Here is a 21,735-nt window from a genome sequence, read left to right as displayed (position 1 = left end):
TATTCCTAAAAAATGTTAGTACTTTCTCCTTAGAAACTCTTACTTCATATGGTCTTTATCACTGACATAAAATGTCCTACCTAGAATAATCTTACCTCATTGGTTGTAATTTCTACAAAGTATCTAGAGGTTTTTACAATTTTGAAACTTATCTAAAAATGGTAGCACAAGTGATTTTCCCTTTCCTGGTCATTTGCAGCCTCTGATTTCCCTTTGCTATTGTTTCCATGTTCTCTATCTCTCCAAGAACCTACCCCTCCTGTTTCCTGTGTTTCTGTATTGTCCATTCAAGCCTTGGTATCTTGATTTCACCTGCCTCTCTTCTGGTATATCTCCCACTCAAATCCATAACCCTTTTACATTTTCCCAGAAGTGTTGTCAATCTGCCTTCCCTTTCCAATTGTTCCTTAGCTGGCTCAAACTGCCAACATCCAAAGATGTGCAGGTTATGTAGATTGGCAACCCTAAATTGCCCCATAGTATCTAGGGAATTGCAGGTTAGATGGATTAGCCATGGTAAAATTTGGGGATAGGATGGGATGCTGTATGGAGGGATGGTGCAGACCAGATAGGCTGAATGGCCTCTATCAGCACTGTAAGGATTCTATGATTCTAAAACATTCCATTCTCTCATGATTGTTCTATCTTACCTTACATTATACATCCTGTAACTTCGCGTTCAGGTTAAGAAGAGGAAGATGGTGTCTGACCTAGCATTATCCATGGAACTGAAAGCAACCATTGGAATTTTCCATGTAAATTAAATTTGAATTTTGCAATCTGTAAGATTACCTGAGTTCTTGATATAATAAACTGGCTCAAATGTGAAAACATTCAGTGAGATTTTTATATGTTAAAATATCTTTGTTAGAGAAAGAAAAATCTAAATTTAGATTTCAGGTTCAAAGCAGTAAAACTTTTGTTGCCCAGAATTATCATCTTTATACATGAACTATCATTTGTAGATGGTAATGTTTTTATTTTGTTAACTTTAGGCTTCTTCAGATTTTGAAATTTTTTCCCCTGCAGCATCTAATTAAGCTTAGTATTTACCATATTTCCTGATCCCTGACATAAAAACTTTCAAACTTCAGGCGCTGGTGAGTTATTTTGTCCATGCTGATTTTGATTGATTTTGCTTTAAAATTAATTAGCAGACATTAAGTTGATGGCTTGTTTCAGCATTATTTGAAGTGACTTCCATTGATTCCACCTTATTAAGAAATTAAAGTTTTCAAATCCTCTCTACCGACTAAGGACTTTGAAGCATGTTCATTACATTAGGATTAATATTAGACTATTACTCTGTCAAAAAACTTTGTTTCCACTGTTGCATCAATTACACATTGGACTTAGAATGAATTAAATGTTTAAATTTGACAAGTAGTTCTTTTCCATGGGCTCTCCATGATTCATACAGAGCCCCATAATGTACATATTGCTGATGTCCAGTATTTTGAGTGAAAGAATGTAAACGTTTGTAAATATAATTTTTCATCAGTTCACTGGAACATTCAAAAGCTAGTCTGTCTCAAGTACTGTTTGATATGCATAGAAAATCAAATATAATACACTAAATTGCTAAACACTTTTTAAAATGTTTCTGCTGTCATCGATAAAGCAGTTCACCTACCACTAATGATTTGCAATAATTTAAATTCATTTTAGCAGACAGATGTCGAGTATATGGAACAAGTTGTGAATTTTTATTTATAGTGAAACTGCTGGATGTGTTGGCTGGCAGACGGGATGCAAGTAGCTCAAAATAAATTGGTAATGTATCTGTTCTCACCTTAGAAAATGAAGCAATTATTTCAAACATTATTGTAGTCTGCTATTATGGCCTGTGACAAAAATTACAAGTTACAAAATCATATGATTTTACTCATGTTTTAGCTTGATTAGATTGTATGAAAACATTTGATTCTTATGAGAACATTTTGTATTTAGCCACAGTATAAAGGAAACCAATGAAACAAATGGATTTTCTTATAATTTGCTTCTTTAACAGAAAGCTTTATGAGGAAAGGATAGGAAGACTAGACTGGTGTTGTCTGGAGTTAAAAGAGTCAGAGGTGACTTAATTGAAACATACAAGATCTTTTCGGGGATGTTGAAAGTATGTTTCTCAAGAGAATCTAGAACCAGAGGTTGTAGATTAAAGATAAGGGTCATAGATTTAAGACAGAGATGAGGAAACATTATTTCTCTTAGAGGGTTGAGAGTCTTCAGATTACTCTGTCTCAAAAGGCAGAGGATGCAGAATCTTGAAATATTTTTAAGGTTAAGGCACATCGATTTTTGATTGTCAGGGATATACGGGAATGTAGTGTTAACATTAATATCAGATCAGCCATGATGCAATTGAAGGGCGGGGTAGGCTCGAAAAACTGAGTGTCCTATCCATATTCTTGCTCATATGCTCGGATGTATGTTTGCCCTGGTTAAATATTATTTTCCATCTTAAGGGCAGTGTCAATAATTGCATCTATCATACTTTAGGAGAAACATAAACCTTAATTTGTGGTCTCAGTTTTGTGAAAGCAATGGGATGGAGGCTAGAAAACTAACCTCAGCTCTTGCAGTGGCCCCATCTGGGAGGCCTGTTCAAATTTACTTCCACTCAGGCACTAACCCGATCAGTAAAAAAACACAAATTGCTGGAGAAACTCAGCAGGTCTGGCAACACCTGCAGAGAGAAAATAGAGTCAGTAATTTCAGGTCCAATGATTTTTCTTCAGAACTGATGTGCTGATGAAGGATCTCTGGACCGGAAATGTCAACTTTGCTCTCTCCCCACAGATGCTGATAGACATGCTGAGTTTGTCTAGCAATTTCTGTCTTCGCTTCAGATTTCCAGCATCCACAGTTCTCGGTTTTACATTACTAACCTGATCATTGTTGGCTTTCCCAGCTTCTGTAAAGGGAGTTCCTTTCCGCAAATCCAGTTGGAAGGTGTCCTGCCTCTGAGATCTGAGATGAGGCCAGTGGGTCTTTTGTACCTGCAGTGCCACTGAGAGTGGCGGAAACTGCCTGTACTGCAGTGTGGCCAACATTGCACTCACCTCAAGAGTATGGGTGATATGGGGTAGGATCATATGGGCAACACTCTGGGAAGAGAACGAATTTGAAGAATCAAGGGGATCCAACTCTGGGTCCATCCATTTCTGCTGGCAGGTTCATCCACTGGATTTCCCAGTAAGGAGGGGCCTGCTTACCAGGCCTCATGTTTATTTGCTACGGGTTAAATACTAGTGATAGTGGAATGAAACCCTTAAAGTGGCTACTTAAGGGGCTCAAGGTGGAAGGCTATCTTTGTATTTTTACACCCTGTAGCAGTGCAAAAGGTAGGAAGGCAGCAGGATCTCCAAACCTGCTTCTGGGAGAGGCATTAAATTCCACCCAAAATGTACTAATAACAACATGCAGCAGAAAATATCATTAAATAATTTTCCAAATCTGAGAGAATTACTTGCCCTCTGTTTTTCTATTTCAAAGGAGAAATGGTGTTCAGAGAATTTTATATAACAGCAGCCACTTTCCCACTGGAAAATCATTTTTAAGGAACCTGGTTTTTTTGCAATTCATGTGATTAATTTAAATTACTTAAGTAATTTAGTAAGGCTTTGAGGTTGAAAAATTCAATAACTCAGTTAATCAAGAATAGATGACTAATGGGATAAAGCCAAGATTATCAGAGACAGATATTGAAAAGCTCCTTGCCATCATCATTATTAAATACTTCAGGGATTGTGCGCTGATCTGATGTTACTTAGCATACATGACTGTTAGATTCAAAGCTATGTGCTAAAGTGCTATGTGTTTCTTGTCTCTGAACTTATCTTTGAGTTATTTATTGTAGAGTCAGCATGAGTGCACAAGGGCATTGGTTGCTTGTGGCGACAAGATTATTTCACATGGTTAGAAAAATGCATTAATGTAAAATAGTTTGACAGCAAAGTTACAATAACTTATTTCACCACTTCTTTCTCTAGGCAAATATGCTGACTGTTCTACATGCTGTCAATTATAATCAAGATACAATAAAATTCCGATTTCTGGGAGCCCATGCTTTAGCCACAGTAAAGAGTGCTACAAGCTTAATAGTACAAGAAAAGATCTTGACAGATCCTGCATTCAATGCAAATTCCAAACATGCTAATTCAATCTTTTCAAGATATGACCATCATTACCTGCCTTAGTTTTCTGTTCACCAAGAGGAAAATTCTGTAGTCAGTTTACTGGTTTGTGCACTTTTTAATGCAATGTCACGGATTTTGTACTTGACAACTTCATAGTTTCTTTTCTTGTCAGACATGGAGGGTACTTTTGATATTTTCGTCCAGTTACCGACTAATATTGCAATTCAAGCACATAATAACAGTTTCCAAATATAACTTCTAATAACAGGTCTGTATCCATGCCATATGACTCTACGATGATATGACTTCCAATCACCTTTAAAAGTGCTGTCACCAAGAGTTAGACTTCATTCTGTTTGAAGTTTTGAAGATTACTGTATCTTTGCACTATGGGAGCGGGATGCAGTAAGGGCAGAAAGCATTGAGAAAGAAAAATACACATTTAACTATAACCTTTTAAAGATCTATGTAGGATACCCCACTTCCCAGTTTGCATGTTCCCGAAGCCTTCAGTCCCAGAAGAATTTTCACAAAATAGTGAAGTTTACAGAACTCAACAAATTGGAAAATGTATTTGAAAATATTAGTGACTTTAACTAATAAGGACTACATATAATATTCATTGCTCTGTGAGTCAATAATTCTTTATTTTTAATGGTATCAGAAAATAATTCAGAATTTGATTCTTTTCAACCATGTTTGAAATCATATGTGATCCTTTCAAACCTTTAGTCAAAACCATATATCAGTGGCCTTGAATTTATTCCCTCCCTGTGGTTCAGAGTTGCACTAAACACGTACGTTTCTATATGAAGTTCTGCCAGTGTGTTAGTGAAAGAGGATCCTCCTTAGGTTGTCAGTGGACCCCAAGAAGGCACATTTCCTGCAGCAACCAATTAAGCCAGGTTATTCCAATTCAAGTCAGCAACCTGATCCCAAATCTGCTGGCTCAGTTAGAGACTGCAGCACAGCAGCAACTTCAGATGTAATACTGGGTAGAGCTGAAGCATTGATTGCATGGAGAGGGTGCCTCACTGGCCAGGAACCAGTGAAGAGGGTTAGGTGATGACATAGACATGCTGCAGGTCCCAATGTGGGATTCCAGGGAATGGGGAGGGGGGAACATTGGGGCAAAATCCTATTGACTTTACAAATGGTTCTTAATTGGCCACTAAATTGGTTGATCTGTTAGCTTTCTCACAATTGGCAAAGTGATATGCCCAAGGAAGATCCCAAAATGTCATCTTTTCCTGACCCCATGATTCCTTTCTGTGCCACTTTGCCAACCTCCACCTCTGCTATCCTGTTACCAAAAAGCTGCTAACATTCTAGCCTATGGGTTCAATGTTACCTTTTTTTGGCGAATTGCACATTAGAAGTATTTTTTAGAGGGCTTCTTGCCGTGCGATCAGTAAGATGGCTCGTCATATCTTACCAAATGTGCCTCACCAGCTGCCCATCACACCACTATGGAAACCCTCACATCCATTCCACTTCCATTTTATCACATACTATTCCTAGAACAATTTGCTACTCATTGGATAGCTGCTGAAAGATCTACATCCCTAGTGCCTGTGCCATCTTTGAAAAGCTGCGGTGCACCCAGACAATCTAGTACTACTTATCCCTTACTGGCAACATTACAGCACAGTAGTCACAAAGCCATGCCATGCTGCTCATGGCACATAGCCAGGTTGGCTGGCAATCCCTCACACATACAACTCTATCTTTCACCCTTGTTGCTATGTAACCACAAGGCCATGCAGTTTACCTGTTCTTAGTCATATCCCACCTAAACACCCTCTCTAGGACACAGCCACAGCATGCAGGTGGTTGCTGAATGTTAATGGGGTGAGGTGTAGTGTTAATAATGAATTTAACGAGCAATTATATCCCTTACCTGGCATCTTGCAGTTGCTTAGTGAGGGAATCACCTCTCCACTCAGCAAAAGCATAAAAGGTGGAACAATATTGAGATAGATCTTGCTGGACTTCTCATTTGATTCTTTCATAAATCTCACCATAACCACATCACTCAGATCCCTATAACATTCCACCATATTCTCTAATTGCTCACTCTTAGCTAGCTATCAGGAGCATATCAGACTTTGTTTTCAACAATACCATATGGAAAGTATGCTCCACGTAGCTAACTAAGATGACAGGAGTTTCTCACATTAGTATGTACACAAATCTGAGTCCTCTTTTGGCTAAAAGTGAAATGTGGAATGAAACAAGCCTTTTACGGCTCTGTGAAACAGAGAAAATAATTCACCCTTCTGCTAATGTCGATGTTGCTGGAAAACATATGAAGATACCCCAGCACTGTCTACTCAGACTTTTAAAACAGTTTAAGAATCCAATCCATTTCTGGAAACTGCCTGGATACTGCCAAAACTAAGCTGCCCTTCTGGTATGGATCACTTTTCTTCTCTGAACTGGACTTACTTGTGGTGTGACCCCTTCCCATCTCTCCCTTCCTGGGTCATTAAAGCACAACGTCGTAAACTCTTCAGCTGTTATTTTGTCAAGTAGCTTGGTAAGTTATTTACTTTGTTGGAAATGCTATTCTGACTCACAGATAAAACAAGACTCTCCCCTTAAAAAATGGTTACCTTCACAGAACCACAGATCCAAAAACAAATTGTCCCTGCCTATGACCCAAGTACCCAAATAATAGTGAAAAATTATGAACCTTTATTATAGTTCCCTTCTTTAAGAAAGGATAGAAATGGAGCAGTATCGCAAAGTTTCACTTGACTGATTCTGGGATGAGGAGAAATTATCTTATAAGGAAAGGTTGGACAGGTTGGCATTCTATCCATTGGAAATTAGAGATAATCTTATTGTAAGATTTTAATTTTTACTTTAATTTAATTAAGAGCCAAGTCAATTACAATTATAGACTGGGCCAATATAAAACTACTGTAAGCAGACACACAGATTGATCCATAGATGCCACATTATCCTGGTAGAGAGCTATGAAATTAGTAAGCTCCAATGATCAAGCTATCTTAAAAGGAACAAGATTGCCATTGCAAAGAACAATCAGGAAAAATAAACCAGTTAGGAATTGGTCACAAGCTGTTTAGCCAATTTAAGATTGATTATGTACTGTCCATGCATTCATAAGCCAATTAGAGTTCAAGATGTCTCAGAACATGCACAGTGGGTATTGGCTAGCAAGTGTTAATAAGTGATGACTCAGTGATTTAGCACAGTGAGATGACTGAAAAATAAACATACTCAACAAAAAAGAATAAGGCAAATGTGCTAAGTTAACCAGACACATGAGCTGGTGTCCTAAAGTAATTTGCAAACCACATATTAAGTATAATTTCTTCATAAACTTAATAAAATGTATAAAACCTGTGAAAACATCAGTACCTGGAATATGTCTACCAATCTGGATTTAGTAGAACTTTTATACTGGCTTAGTCTATAATTGTAAGTGACTTAGGTCTTACAATTAAAGTTACAGTGAAACCTAAAATATGAAAGTAACTCCACATAAGTGGAAACCACATTGTTTATGGACGATTCAAATTGCCACTTCCTGGAATGGATTATAATGAAAATCACTGACTGCACATTCATCAAGAATCCCACTAACTTCATTGAGATTCCAGTCACGTCCAATGCCTGAAGCATGATAATTGAAGAAGAATATATGACTGACTATAAACCGTGGAATAAAATGAAGTGTAAGATTAACAGTGTGAGCAGTGTGTTAGTGGATTTAGATTCAGTCTTCATTGGTCATACCCTATTTTAGTTCCCAGAACTAGCTTCATGGGTTTCTGAATGTTATCTCATATTAATCAGAACTCCTGCATGCTCACAGCAAGACACGATTTTTTGCAGGTTAGATTATGTGGGAACTTGCATCTGGTCAAATCATGAGATTGTGGTATGAATCATCAAGTATATCAATATCCTAATATTAATCTCAAAACCAATGATACAAAATATCCATAGTGGCAAGCCACTTTGTTGAATTTAATTCTACATACAACACTGGTACTTCTTTATTTTTGTATGGATTTTGTTTTATTAGGCTGATATCATACTATGTAACAGGCAGAGAACTTCAGTGGTTATGCTACTGGACTAAAATATTTTGAAATTGAATTTAACAAGTCTGGTGCTATGTTAATTGCTGATTTGCTGCAAAAAGCCCAACTAGGTATTAATGTCCTTTAAAGATGTTCTGGCTGTCTGACCTACATGTGATGCTACTGACAGTACGTGTTTAATTCTTAAAGTCTGTAGATAAACTGGACAATAAATCCAGCCATATCAGCACTACTCATCCACATCTCAAGAATGAGTAAATCAATGTCAGTAGAACTGAAAGCAAACATTCTTTGTTGTGTATTCCTCAGTTTATCCAGTTGTGACAAATCTTGAGATCAATGTTAATTTGATTTCCTTTGGTCAATTGTCAGCATACACAACAATTATAGAATGACAGTATCTTTGGTGTTGATGCATCCATAAAAGTATCAGAATTAATGGAGAAATTGATCCAGTACTTGATGTTGAGTACTTGGAAAATTAATTTGACATTAATTGAATCACACTATCAGGATCTTATGAAATGTTCAGGGTTGTATTGAATCACAAAACCATGCACTTTTACAGTTTAGGAGAAAGCTAATCAAATCTTATTATACCTATATCTGGACTTGATGGGCTGAATGGCCTTACTTCCACTCCTATGTCTTATATCAACTCATCTTCTTTTAATTATTTAATGAGATGTGAGAGTTGCTCACACTTAGGACTAAATTAAATGAAGACATTGGTGTGCATTGTAGCTGAATTACTTCAGGATCACACACTGACCGATGTAGGAACCCAGCGTATCTGAAAGTCTTCACTTCAGGAATATGCATAATACAAAACAAACTAGAACTGATTACTCTCTGTTGTACAAAGCCATCAATAATTGCCCATGCACAGGACATTCTTTATCCAAACCTGCATATTTTATAATCATTCACTTGAAGGGTTCAAAATGAGACATGCTCCATTATGGGTGTGCAATCTATCCTGCTGATTTATTTGATGATCTCCACTCAGTCAAGGACACCATACTTCATGGCCTAATTGGACAATACTGTGAATGCAATTCTAATAGCAAATAATGGTACATCATAGTGACAGGAGCAAATAAATATTTGTACCATAAACAACATTCAAGATTTGGGGTCTGTTAGAGGATCTTATTCATAAGTTGCATTTTCTGTGAAAAAAAATTGAGATACTTTGTGAAATTATTGAATCACCAGCCCACCCAAAGGCCAATGTAGTCATTTCATCTGTGCCCAATCTTCACTGCAGCTATCCTCTCAGTCTCATTTCTCAAATGTGTTCCCATAGCTCTTGATTACTCTGTTTTTGTCTTGAAAAGTAAGTGCAGCTTTTTCCTCCTATTTCAAAATAACATTACTCAATATCTGTTGATTTCAGGGGATCAGCAGCCTGTTCAGTTCCCTGAAGGTTGTGCGCCTTTTAAGACTTGGCCGTGTTGCCAGGAAGCTGGACCATTATCTCGAATATGGTGCTGCCGTGCTGGTGCTGTTGGTGTGCGTTTTTGGATTAGTGGCTCATTGGCTTGCCTGCATTTGGTACAGTATCGGGGATTACGAGGTCATTGATGAAGTCACCAACAGAATAAAAACAGACAGCTGGCTCTATCAACTGGGTCTAAGTATTGGAACACCCTACCATTTCAATGCCAGTGGCACCGGACAGTGGGAAGGGGGACCCACAAAAGATTCACTGTACATATCTTCCCTTTATTTTACCATGACCAGCCTTACCACAATAGGATTTGGCAACATTGCTCCTACCACAGATGGGGAGAAGATATTTTCTGTGGCTATGATGATGGTTGGCTGTAAGTACATGCATTTTTAAATTACCAATATAAAATTGTTGTCAGTTTTTTTTAAAGATTATGGTATCCATCCTAAGATGTTGCATTGAACCAGATGAAGAGGGCATCTCATGACATGCCCTGTTAGTCGGACTTAATTATGCTTAATTAGGATTTAACAAGTTGACCACAAAGTTGCTGAATTTGTGAACTGACTACAGTGTGGTGAGTACAGCAGAGCATCTGCAAGTTGAGTGAACAATGGGGAAAATAATGTCTTACCTTAAAAAATGAATTTAAAGGTTTGAGAAATAATCAAAGGAAAAATTGAGAAAGAGTATGAGTTAGAAGGGATGAGTTAAATGTCAGATCATGCACAAAAAGAAAAAAATGACAGGAAAAATGAATGGAAAGGGAAAGAAATAAAAGTCAATTTTTAAAAATTTAGATTTCCAACATCTGCCAGAACAATTCACCACTGAAGGAATGAGGTTTTTGATTCATAATTGGTCATTTCCCGGGCAAGAAAGATTGATGTGCAATTATTAACAGTTATAACATAGTTACAAGGGTATATATACTGATTATAGTTTCATGTGGTAAATTTAGTAGTTAGTTGATTTCCAAAGCAAAAACTTTTCAATAATCATAAGAAAGTCAAAAGCACGGATGATATTTTTTGTGAACCCTCCTGCCAAGTCATAACTTGTGGGCCATTTCCACTTTGCAGGGTATCTCTTCAATATGATTTGCCTTCTGATTTCCTTACCAATAAATATGTGCAATAAATGCCATAGTTTTTCAGTAAATTCTGGATCATTACTAAAATATAAAATACACAATGTTATCAAAATATTGTTAAACAATTCTCTATTTTACATCATCTTATTTCACGCAGTAATTCTTATAAATATGAGCAATATTGGTAAAATGTGTTAAAACATTTGTAATAAGTAGAAGCATCATTAAATAATTAGTACTATTGAACATACAAGTGTACACTGACATGGCTGATTTCAGAAGCACGGCAAATAAAAACATGTTTGGAGTTCTGAAGAAGGGTCACCAGACTCAAACGTTAACTCTGATTTCTCTCCATAGATGCTGCCAGATTTGCTGAGTTTTTCCAACAATTCCTGTTTGGGTTTTGATATTTGTTATATGACTGTTACCATTTCTAACTTGAATTGCTAAGCAATAAATGTTTTAAGGTGATTCTAGAACATAGAGTTTATATAATTCCATTTTTTTACTGTATACTTTTAAACTTATATTTAGGTACAACATCATCCTGAATAAAATATTTAAAGATGAGAGTAAATTTAACTGGGAAAAAAACTCACCTCCATAAAACTCATAAAAATTGCATAAAATGGTCCATCTGTCATAAAAAACTTATTCACTTACAGCATCAAAAACAGATGCTCCTACAACAACCTCTTAAAACTATCCATCAAGATTTAAATGCAGCCTTCTCGTTGAGATGAGCATTTTTGTGTCTTTTGAAATTTACAAGCGATTACTGTAGTCCCATTTATTGAAGCAAAATCTGGAAAATGTCAACAATGCAGACAATTGAAATTGAAGTATCAGATGGCTTTTCTAATCTGTAAGTGATGATCTCTTCTGCTTTGTAATATTACTTGTCAATCAGTAGAGTGGGCAAGTGTTTAGAGATTTTTTGTAGTCCAACAGAAGGCCCATTATTTTTCCAAAGCTAAAAAACTTTGGAAATTTAATCTCAATTCAGACATGGGGTGAGAATTCCCCAGCATAATGTTTCTATAGTTTTAAATGCATTATGCTACATTCTCTAATAGGAAAAGTACTGCAATGCATTTCATCCATTATATAATGGTGGTGAATGTGATGGTCAACTTACCTTTTCAGAACAGAACCCTAAGATCAATCACTATTATAAACACATCTGTATTCCATTACAGTATATGGTACTGTACTAGATGTGTCAAAATATATAGCATGTAACTGTATGAATTTCGAAGACTCCTCAGTAGACCTTCTTCAAGGTCATAAATTCTCAAACCTGCCATTTTGTTTAGAGCTTCACCAACTGCACCAGCACATGAAAATAGTGCAGGGAAGGAAATGTAAATTTTCATGGTTCTTGCAATGGTGACCCCAACCTCAAAAGATGTGCAGACAGGATTCACATATAATCTACTCTCAGTCTGCAGAGCATCCACACGAGCATAATGCAGCATTGGAAAGGGACAGAAAATTAAAGTTTCCAATCAATGGTCCTAACTGCTTTACTTTCCTGATCCCATTCCTGTCTCCATTAGGAGAAGAAAAATTGGTATAATATCTCCTTTGAAGGGTAGCAACAATTCAGCACTCCTTCAACACTCTAGGGATGTCTTACTCTCTGCTCTCAATTTGCTGAAATAGAATTTGAACTAGAACTTTCTGAATGAGAGTATTACTAATGAGTATAAATGATGCCGCAGCTTCTCCTTCACACCCTGCCACTCAGTATCTCCTGAATAGATAGCATTTAAGGCATTCTTGAATTTGCAGTGTTAGAATAATATGTGCTTGATAAAATAATATATGCGAACTCCTATGTCTGTTTTTACTTATGGTCCAGCTTTTTATTATGATTCAAAGATCATGGTTTTTTGAATTCCTGGGGGATTAAATGACTATGGTCAATTGTTATGAAATGCGTCATGAAATAATTATTTTCATGAAATAGTTTGTCTTCCACTGAATTGTCCATAATAGAACAGTCAATACAGCAATCTGTCAGACATATGTTTGTCTTTTTGAGAATGGTTGAAGTACTCCATAAAAACAGTTGCTACCCTTCAAAAATTAATTGGCTGTAAAATATTTTGGGATGTTGTGGAAAAGTTAAAATGTCCTTCTATTCATGTCAAGTTTTTATGTATTTTCCAGGGTTCTTATAGGAAGGAGTAGAAAGAGAAGTGAATTGAAAGAATGTACTAGAGGCACTCATTCTGTGGGGCTCAAGAATTTTGGTGGCCTGATTGGAATTACTGGTCTTCTGGAAACAATAATTTGGGACAAAATTAATAATCACGTTGATAATTATGGGTTAATTAAGCAAAGCCAGCATAGACTTTTAAAGGAAAATTTGGTGGAGATGGGAGAATAGAGTGAGTTAATAAGGGCAGTACTGTTGATGTGGTGCATATGGACCTCCAAAAGATCCTGGAATGACAGGGACACTAGAAACATGGATACAGAATTGTATTTGGGTCACTTAAGACTATATTCAATGGAATTTAGAAGAAAGCCGGAGGAATCTCAGGGAAACCTAGAAAATTCTAACAGAACTAGACAAAGTAACTGCAGAAAGGGTGTTCCCAATGACCAGGAGTCTGTAACCAGGGGTTTAAAGATATGAGGTAGGCCATTTAGAACTGAGATGAGGAGAATTTTCTAAACCCAGAGATTGATGAATCTGTGCAATTCTCAGCCAAAAGAAATGGATAAGACCAAAACATTGAATGTTTTCAAGAAGGAATTAGATATAATTCTTAGGGCTAAAAGGATCAAGGAATATGGCAAGAAAATCAGGAATGGAGTACTGAGTTAGATGATCAAATTGAATGGCAGAGCGGGCTCAAAAGGCCAGATAGCCTACTCTTGCTCTTACTTGCTCTTGCTTAATCTGTTTCTGTGCCTGAGTGACAGGAAACAGCTGTTAATGCTTAAAGCATGTTCTTCAGATTGGAGGAAACATTGTCAAAGTGTCACCTCAGTGGCAGTGTGGTGACACCACTGTCCATTCAGTGTTGGGAACCTTGCTTTTCTTGATAAATAGTAATGAAGTAGACCTCGATGTCCAGGTCACAGTTTCAAAATTTATGGATGATGCAACGTTTGGTAGCATTATTAGCTGAGGAAAGTGTAGTTTTTTAAATGTAAATAGACAAGTTGCTGGAATGGACAGACAGGTGGCAAATAAAGTCAAATATAGTGAAGTTTGAGATGAATCATTGTGATAGGGAGAACATTAAACAAAAACAGAAGTTGCTGGAAAAGCTGAGTAGGTCTGGCAGCATTTGTCTAGAGAAATCAGAGTTAACATTTTGGGTCTGGTGACCCTCGCTTAGAACAGCGAGAGTATTAAACCAGGGTGTAAATATGCAGAAGACATTGAAGGTGGCAGGACAAGTTAAGAGAGTGATTTAAAAAAAAACGTGTATGTGGTACTCCAATCTTTATTAATAATAAAAGACAAAGTGAGTTATGTTTAACTTGTATAAGAAACTAGTTTAACCTCAGCTGGAGCATCGTGGCACTTCTGAGCATTGTACTTTAGGAAAATGTGACTGCATTAGAGAGAGTATAGGCAAGATTCATGAGAATCATTGCAAGGCTGAGAGACTTTGTTTATGAAGATAAATTGAAGAAGTTAGCACTGCTTTCCTTAGAGGAGAAAAACCTGACAGGACATCTAATAGAAATATTCAAAATCACAAGAGTTCTGGTTTGTGTGATTAGGGAGACATTGCTGGAATCCATTTCCTTTACATCCAGTTATACTGATCTCTGAAATGGAACTTTCAGGTTACACTGAGTTCCAAGAGGTGTTAGGTGGAAATATTCAATTCTGCCCAATGATAGGGCAGGGCTAATTGCCAGGTTTTCAATATATCTCTGAAATGGTGTTCAAAGGAGACAAGCACAGGCTAAAAGGCACTTAGTCAGAGATTTCACAGATTCTGTGTCTTGGAAACCCAAGGAGAATCCAAGTTCTGTGTAATCAGGGCTCAGAAGAAATCCTGGAGAGCTGAGAATGTCAGAAAGTCACTGGCTCTATGTTGGCAGAAACTATGAGTGGCATGGAAGAAACCTATGAGCATTAATACTTTGTTGCAGTTGAGATAGTTGCGGCTGTACAGGATATTGGTTAGGCCACTGTTCGAATATTGCGTGCAATTCTGGTCTCCTTCCTATCGGAAAGATGTTGTGAAACTTGAAATGGTTCAGAAAAAATTTACAAGGATGTTGCCAGAGTTGGAGGATTTGGGTTATAGGGAGAGGCTGAACAGGCTGGGGCTGTTTTCCCTGGAGCGTCGGAGGCTGAGGAGTGACCTTATAGAGGTTTACAAAATTATGAGGGGCATGGATAGGATAAACAGACAAAGTTTTTTCCCTGGGGTCGGGGAGTCCAGAACTAAAGACAAGCCAGGGAACTATAGACTGGTGAGCTTGAGCTCAGTGGTGGGCAAGTTGTTGGAGGGAATCCTGAGGGACAGGATGTACATGTATTTGGAGAGGCAAGGACTGATTAGGGATAGACAACATGACTTTGTGCATGGGAAATCATGTCTCACAAACTTGATTGAGTTTTTTGAAGAAGTAACAAAGAAGATTGATGAGGGCAGAGCAGTAGATGTGATCTATATGGACTTCAGCAAGGCGTTCGACAATGTTCCCCATGGGAGACTGATTAGCAGGGTTAGATCTCATGGAATACAGGGAGAACTAGCCATTTGGATACAGAACTGGCTCAAAAGTAGGGGTGGGGGTGGAGGGTTGTTTTTCAGTATGGAGGCCTGTGACCAGTGGAGAGCCACAAGGATTGGTGCTGGGTCCTCTTCCTTTTGTCATTTACAAAAATGATTTGGATGCGAGCATAAGAGGTGCATTTAGTAAGTTTGCAGATGATACCAAAATTGGAGGTGTAGTGGACAGCGAAGAGGGTTACCTCAGATTACAACAGGATCTGGACCAGATGGGCCAATGGGCTGAGGAATGGCAAATGGAGTTTAATTCAGATAAATGTGAGGTGCTGCATTTTGGGAAAGCAAATCTTAGCAGGACTTATACACTTAATGGTAAGGTCTGAGGGAGTGTTGCTGAACAAAGAGACTTGGGAGTGCAGATTCTTAGCTCCTTGAAAGTGGAGTCGCAGGTAGATAGGATAGTGAAGACGGCGTTTGGTATGCTTTCCTTTATTGGTTGGAGTATTGAGTACAGGAGTTGGGAGGTCATGTTGCAGCTGTACAGGACATTGGTTAGGCCACTTTTGGAATATTGTGTGCAAATCTGGTCTCCTTCCTATCGGAAAGATGTTGTGAAACTTGAAAGGGTTCAGCAAAGATTTACAAGGATGTTGCCAGGGTTGGAGGATTTGAGCTACAGGGAGAGGCTGAACAGGCTGGGGCTGTTTTCCCTGGAGCGTCAGAGGCTGAGGGGTGACCCTATAAAGATTTACAAAATTATGAGGGGCATGGATAGGGTAAATAGACAAAATCTTTTCCTTGGGGTTGGGGAGTCCAGAACTAGAGGACATAGGTTTAGGGTGAGGGGAAAGATATAAAAGAGACCTAAGGGGCAACTTTTTCACGCAGAGGGTGGTACATGTTGCCAGAGGATGTGGTGGAAGCTGGTACAATTGCAACATTTAAGAGGCATTTGGATGGGTATATGAATAGGAAGGGTTTGGAGGGATATGGACTGGTGTTGGCAGATAGGACTAGATTGGGTTGGGATATCTGGTTGGCATGGACAGATTGGATCGAAGGGTCTATTTCCATGCTGTACATCTCTATTACTCTATGAGATAGTGGGGGTGGAAAAGCCCTGAACAAATTGAGAACTCAGAGAAAACTGAAAGACTATTTTTAGGTTGGTGAAATTAACTGTCAGTGAAAAACTGGAGGTGTGCATAAGCCCAGGGAAAGAGGGTGATCGACCAGAACAGAAAAGAAACAATGTGCAGCATCATAGCAAGAGAGCAAAGAAAACGCACAAAGTGAAATACACATTAGGAAAACCAGTGCAAATCCATTTGGTGGAATGGGCTCCTTCTGAGAAATATGGCCATGATGCATTGCAAAACAATAATATGACTTTTAACATTGAGTAATCACAGCTGCCAGTTTAGATTAAAAATATTACAGGGGTAATGTGTGACAGAATTTGATATAACTCCAGGTTTGTATCGAGTCCAGCTGGGAGGCCGGATAGGTGCAGTTTGGAATAGGCAAGCTTGGAGATTACACAGTTATGAATGGCTTCAGCATCAAATTAACTGAGATCAAGCAGATTAATCTGTATTCAATATTACAGGGATGGAAATAGCATGGCGGGAGTGAAGACCAAGCACGGTGTTCAAGCAAATAGGATTGGATTCCAAGAGTAATGCTTTATGACCTGAGTTATGAGTGTATCTCTGGAACAAAGAAGAGGTGCGAAATGCTGGCTTCCATAAGGCAGCAAATAAGTTTAGCAAATCAATATATCAGGTTTAAAATGTCCTGATGTTTCTAATTTTAAGAGAAATCGAGAAGAAAATTTTGGATAGAATGCCATTTTCCCAAACTTACCTTCAATTTTTGGGGTGGCATGGTGGCTCAGTGGTCAGCACTGCTGCCTCACAGCTTCAGGGACTCGGGTTCAATTCCAGCCTCGGATGACTGTCTGTGTGGAGTTTGCACATTCTCCCTGTGTCTGCATGGGTTTCCTCTGGGTGCTCTGGTTTCCTAAAGTAGTCCAAAGATGTACAGGTTAGATAAATTGGCCAAGTTAAATTACCCATAGTGTTCAGGGATTTGTAGATGAGGTGCATTAGTCAGGAGTAAATATAGAGGAAATAATGTAGGAGGGTGGGTTACTCTTTGGAGAGTTGATGTGGACTTATTCCACACTGTAGGGATTCTATACTTTTCATTGGCTGCTTTCCAAATGAAAAATCTGGATCATGTGATTTCTCAATCAAACAACTGTGTTTCATACAAAAAGATAGGACATATTAACTGAAGTGGCGTGTTAAAATATGTATGATGAACTAAGGAGTTCCCATCAGAGTTGTAAACAGCATGAAGTGTTTGACAAAATTTAATGTTTTCAATGGTTACAGGTGTAAATGTGGGGAGAATCGAGGGAAAATGAAGAGATGAAGATGGAAGCTAAGCAGAATTTGTATCTCTTGAAGGAGACGTTATCAGTCACAGTTATTGAAATGATTAAAACATGAATAAAGAACAACATGTTATTTTCCTGGATAAGAAAGTGAATAAGGGATGAGACAAGGAAGCAGTTAAAAAGGGATTGAGATGGGTTGGGTTATGTTGGATGGCCTGAAAGCATTTTCCAGTAGACAAAAACTATCTTTTCTTGAACAGGTAGAGGTTGAGCTACACCACTGTAACTTGTAATTTATGTAGCACCTTTAACATAATAAAACATCCCAGTCCATTCACAGGAGTGTTATACAGCAACATTATGAAACAAAATAGTCTTGTGTTTTAACTTCCAAAATCATCATTGACTCTTTTCCAAGAAATGTCTGCAAGTGCAAGAATGACATTTTAGATCTATTTTTAACAGCAAGTTCAAGCTTGCAAATAATCAACTTTATGCTGAAATTAGCAAGCTTGCAAACATTTTACAGTTAATGATCCAGTATAAACAGTATTTTTTAAATTTGCCTATTTATGTTTAGACAGATGAATAACTTTACAATTTTCACACCAGTGGTGTGCTCTGTCAACCTGACATTTACAGGAATATACATTTTTACAGAAATTCAGTATGTTGGTTTGCTGTCTTACATTGCAGAGTATTCAGATTTTATATTATCGTGAGGAGCTTTTGTTCAACCTATGAAAATTTATAGATTGTGCATTTTATCTGAAGTTGCAGCTAAACCAAGTTATTAGAATTTTAGAATGGAAGATGAGTCTGCTGTTGTATTTATTGAGAATTTCTCTGTCTCAATGTGAGGATCTGATGCAATTTGGTTTCCACCAGCCTATCTGAAATAGACATTCATAATCAAAGACAATGTCCCACTTTTACATCGTGACTTTGTTATCCTCCCATATCTAGTTAAAACTGGTGTGATGAATTCTTCAGCCACATATGGTTGCTCATGATCAACCTTTGTATTGCTTAATAAGCTTTATAAGATATAAAACCCACATAAATAATAGAATTGATTAATATTGAGCATCAAGCTGTTGCTTATCTGTACTGTACCAGACAATTGTACTTGCCATTATTTCTGGGTCTCTGAAATGTTAAACATCTTTGCAACCTCACTGAATGCTATTTGTAAATGATCAAGCCTCTAACTACATGCAAAGGTGTCCATAATAACTGATCTCTTGCAGCAATTTTGCTTTGTTGTGGAAATGTGAGAGTTGTTTGAACTGCTACCTCAAAGTATCTGTGGAGTTCACAAATATCAGCTTGGCTCAGTTGGTGATATTTTGTCTTTGTGTCAGAAAGTTAGATGGTGAAGTTCCACTCTTAGTTCTGAGCATTTAGCTTCAGTGATGTGAAGCTAAATACTGAAGGAGTGCTGCTTTCCGAGAAGACGTTTGAATTAAAATCATAACAGTCCTCTGATATGCCAGGTACCAACATTCTTCCTCAACCCATAGTGCTTAAGGAATACTGCTGAAAAACTCCCCTCCAATGCATAAACTGGATGTGAAATTTCCCTCTATAATAGCAATGACTACAGTTGTTCGTTGGCTATGAATTTGTGCATCTTGTGGATGTGGTAAAGCACAGCTAAGTTTCTTTGTTCTTCTTTGAAATTTGGCAAAAATGAATGTTCTGTGTTGAGAAGCAACTCAAACTCAGAACAATTAGGGCAAACTTTCACTATTGTATTTCTTTATCTAGTTCACAGGGATGTGATGCAATCTATTGAGAGCTTCCACTTTTGTTCCTCGCACTAAGCTGAGAAATGTATTTAAAACAAATGGCAAAAGTTTCAGTTTTGCATTCCTGACACACGTGTATACATCAAAATAGGTTCACAGCTATCTCGATCGGGCTTGCTGTTCATTCTTCTGTACCATGTATTAAAGCTCAGTCACTGCTTCCACAGTGAAGGAAATACTCTTGTTAGAATTATTCTCCCAGACAAGAGAGTTTCTTCTGGCCGAGTCCCTGGAATTCGGGCTAGGATTTGAACAGGCGCTGACTAGGATGGGTAGGCCCATTGAACTCATTGATGTCTTTGGTTGTTTTCTTTCAAATCTAAAATATGTAAATAACCTGAAGTTACCATATGCATTTGATATTCTGTTACACTTATGCTTTGAAGCACTTTGCTCTGATAAAGTATCATTTTGACCATTAATACCCAGGATTAGTCATACCCATTAGTAGTACAGAGGGAGTGAACCCATCCAGCATGATAAGATGAGAATGTGTAATCTATGATGTTTACCTTTTTATCAGTCACCTTCCTGTGTTGGCATTAAAGAACAAGTTCCCACAGTCTGACACCCTTACTTTCCTGCAATTCCACCAAAAACAGGTTTAACTGCATATTCATTTTCTTGCTAATTGTAGAATCTTGGGATTCACAAAGCTGTCTCTCACATTTCTTTACTTCAGAGCAATCACATTTGCAAAGGAACTCACTCTTTGTGAAGTGCTTTGAATCATAGAATCCCTACAACCTGGAAGCAGGCCATTCTGCCCGTTAAGTCCACACCGACTTTCAAAAAGCATCCCACTTAGACACAGGCTCCCTATTCTATCCCTAAGACCGTGCAATTACCATGGCAAAAGTGAGGACTGCAGATGTTGGAAACCAGAGTTTAGATCAGCGTGCTGCTGGAAATGCACAGCAGGTCAGGCAGCATTCGAGGAGTGGGAAAATCGACATATCGAGCAAAAGCCCTTCATCAGTCCTGATGAAGGGCTTTGGCCCGAAACATCGATTTTCCTGCTCCTGGGATGCTGCCTGACCTGCTGTGCATTTCCAGCACCACTCTAATCTAAACCCGGCATTTACTATGATCTGTCCACCTAACCTGTACATCTTTGGACTGTGGGAGGAAACCCACGCAGACATGGTGAGAATGTGCAAACTCTACATAGAGAGTGGGATTCAACCCAGGTCCCTGGTATTGTGAGGCAGTAGCGCTAACTACTGAGTCACCATGCTGTCCTTTGGGGCAGAGGCATCCTCAGAAATCATTCTAATAATGATTTGAATCTTCTGAGATGCAGCAATCACTGGGCTGTTGGTACAGTCAGGTTCCGCTTTACTGGACAGGTCTTCTGCTCCAAGCACCTTCAGAAATGCTGGGTGCACCAAATCTTTAATTCCTTCCTGGTTCAAAGGAAGGATCACCACGAGTAGTCAAGATTGGCAGCATTAGCTGCTAGCTCAGTTAGCTGGACAGCTGGTTTGCAATGCAGAGTGATGCCAACACCATTGGTTCAATTCTGGCACTGGCAGAGGTTAGATGAAGGACTTTTCTCCTCACCGGAGTTATGGTGACACCACTCATCTTTGTCTAACAAGACAGTAGCCCTATGCTACAGTAGACTATGATGACTTTACCGTTACATTTCTCTCCAATAAAATGTAGTTCACTGTTTTCACCAAAAGCAGTAAGGAGCCAATTATATAGTTTTCTTGTGCGATAGAAAGCGCAGGTTTATTTTCTACTATTCCTGAGAAGAAAATACAACACAATGAGAGGAGCAAAGGAACTGTGACCAATACCAAAGGAATATATAGAATATAAATCCTTGAAGAGTCTTTTAGGCTAAATGTTTTAATCTGAGATTACTGTTGTTTAGCTGCTAACTTGAATCATTAACAGTATGCAGAGTTGGGCTGAAAAGTAGCAAGTAACACTCATACCACAAAAATGCCAGGTATTGACCATTTCCAATAAGAGACATCTAACCACTGCCCTTGGTGTTACCGAATCCTCTGCAATCAATATT

At 38.1% G+C, this 21,735-nt stretch overlaps 1 protein-coding gene across 1 annotated transcript in view; it reads left to right on the top strand.

Annotated features, from left to right (window-relative positions):
- kcnh5b (potassium voltage-gated channel, subfamily H (eag-related), member 5b) overlaps window positions 1–21,735 on the top strand; it is a 313,820-nt gene that overhangs the window by 123,674 nt on the left and 168,411 nt on the right. The window contains exon 7 of the mRNA XM_060828544.1: window positions 9,618–10,047. Within this exon, the coding sequence (XP_060684527.1) occupies window positions 9,618–10,047 (430 nt within the window). The remainder of the gene's footprint in view (window positions 1–9,617; window positions 10,048–21,735) is intronic.

Source organism: Hemiscyllium ocellatum, chromosome 8 (genome assembly GCF_020745735.1).
Source record: "Hemiscyllium ocellatum isolate sHemOce1 chromosome 8, sHemOce1.pat.X.cur, whole genome shotgun sequence".
NCBI classification, from domain to species: Eukaryota; Metazoa; Chordata; class Chondrichthyes; order Orectolobiformes; family Hemiscylliidae; genus Hemiscyllium; species Hemiscyllium ocellatum.
Note: the sequence above shows the minus strand (reverse complement) of the source record. Positions and strands in the feature narration are given on the sequence as shown.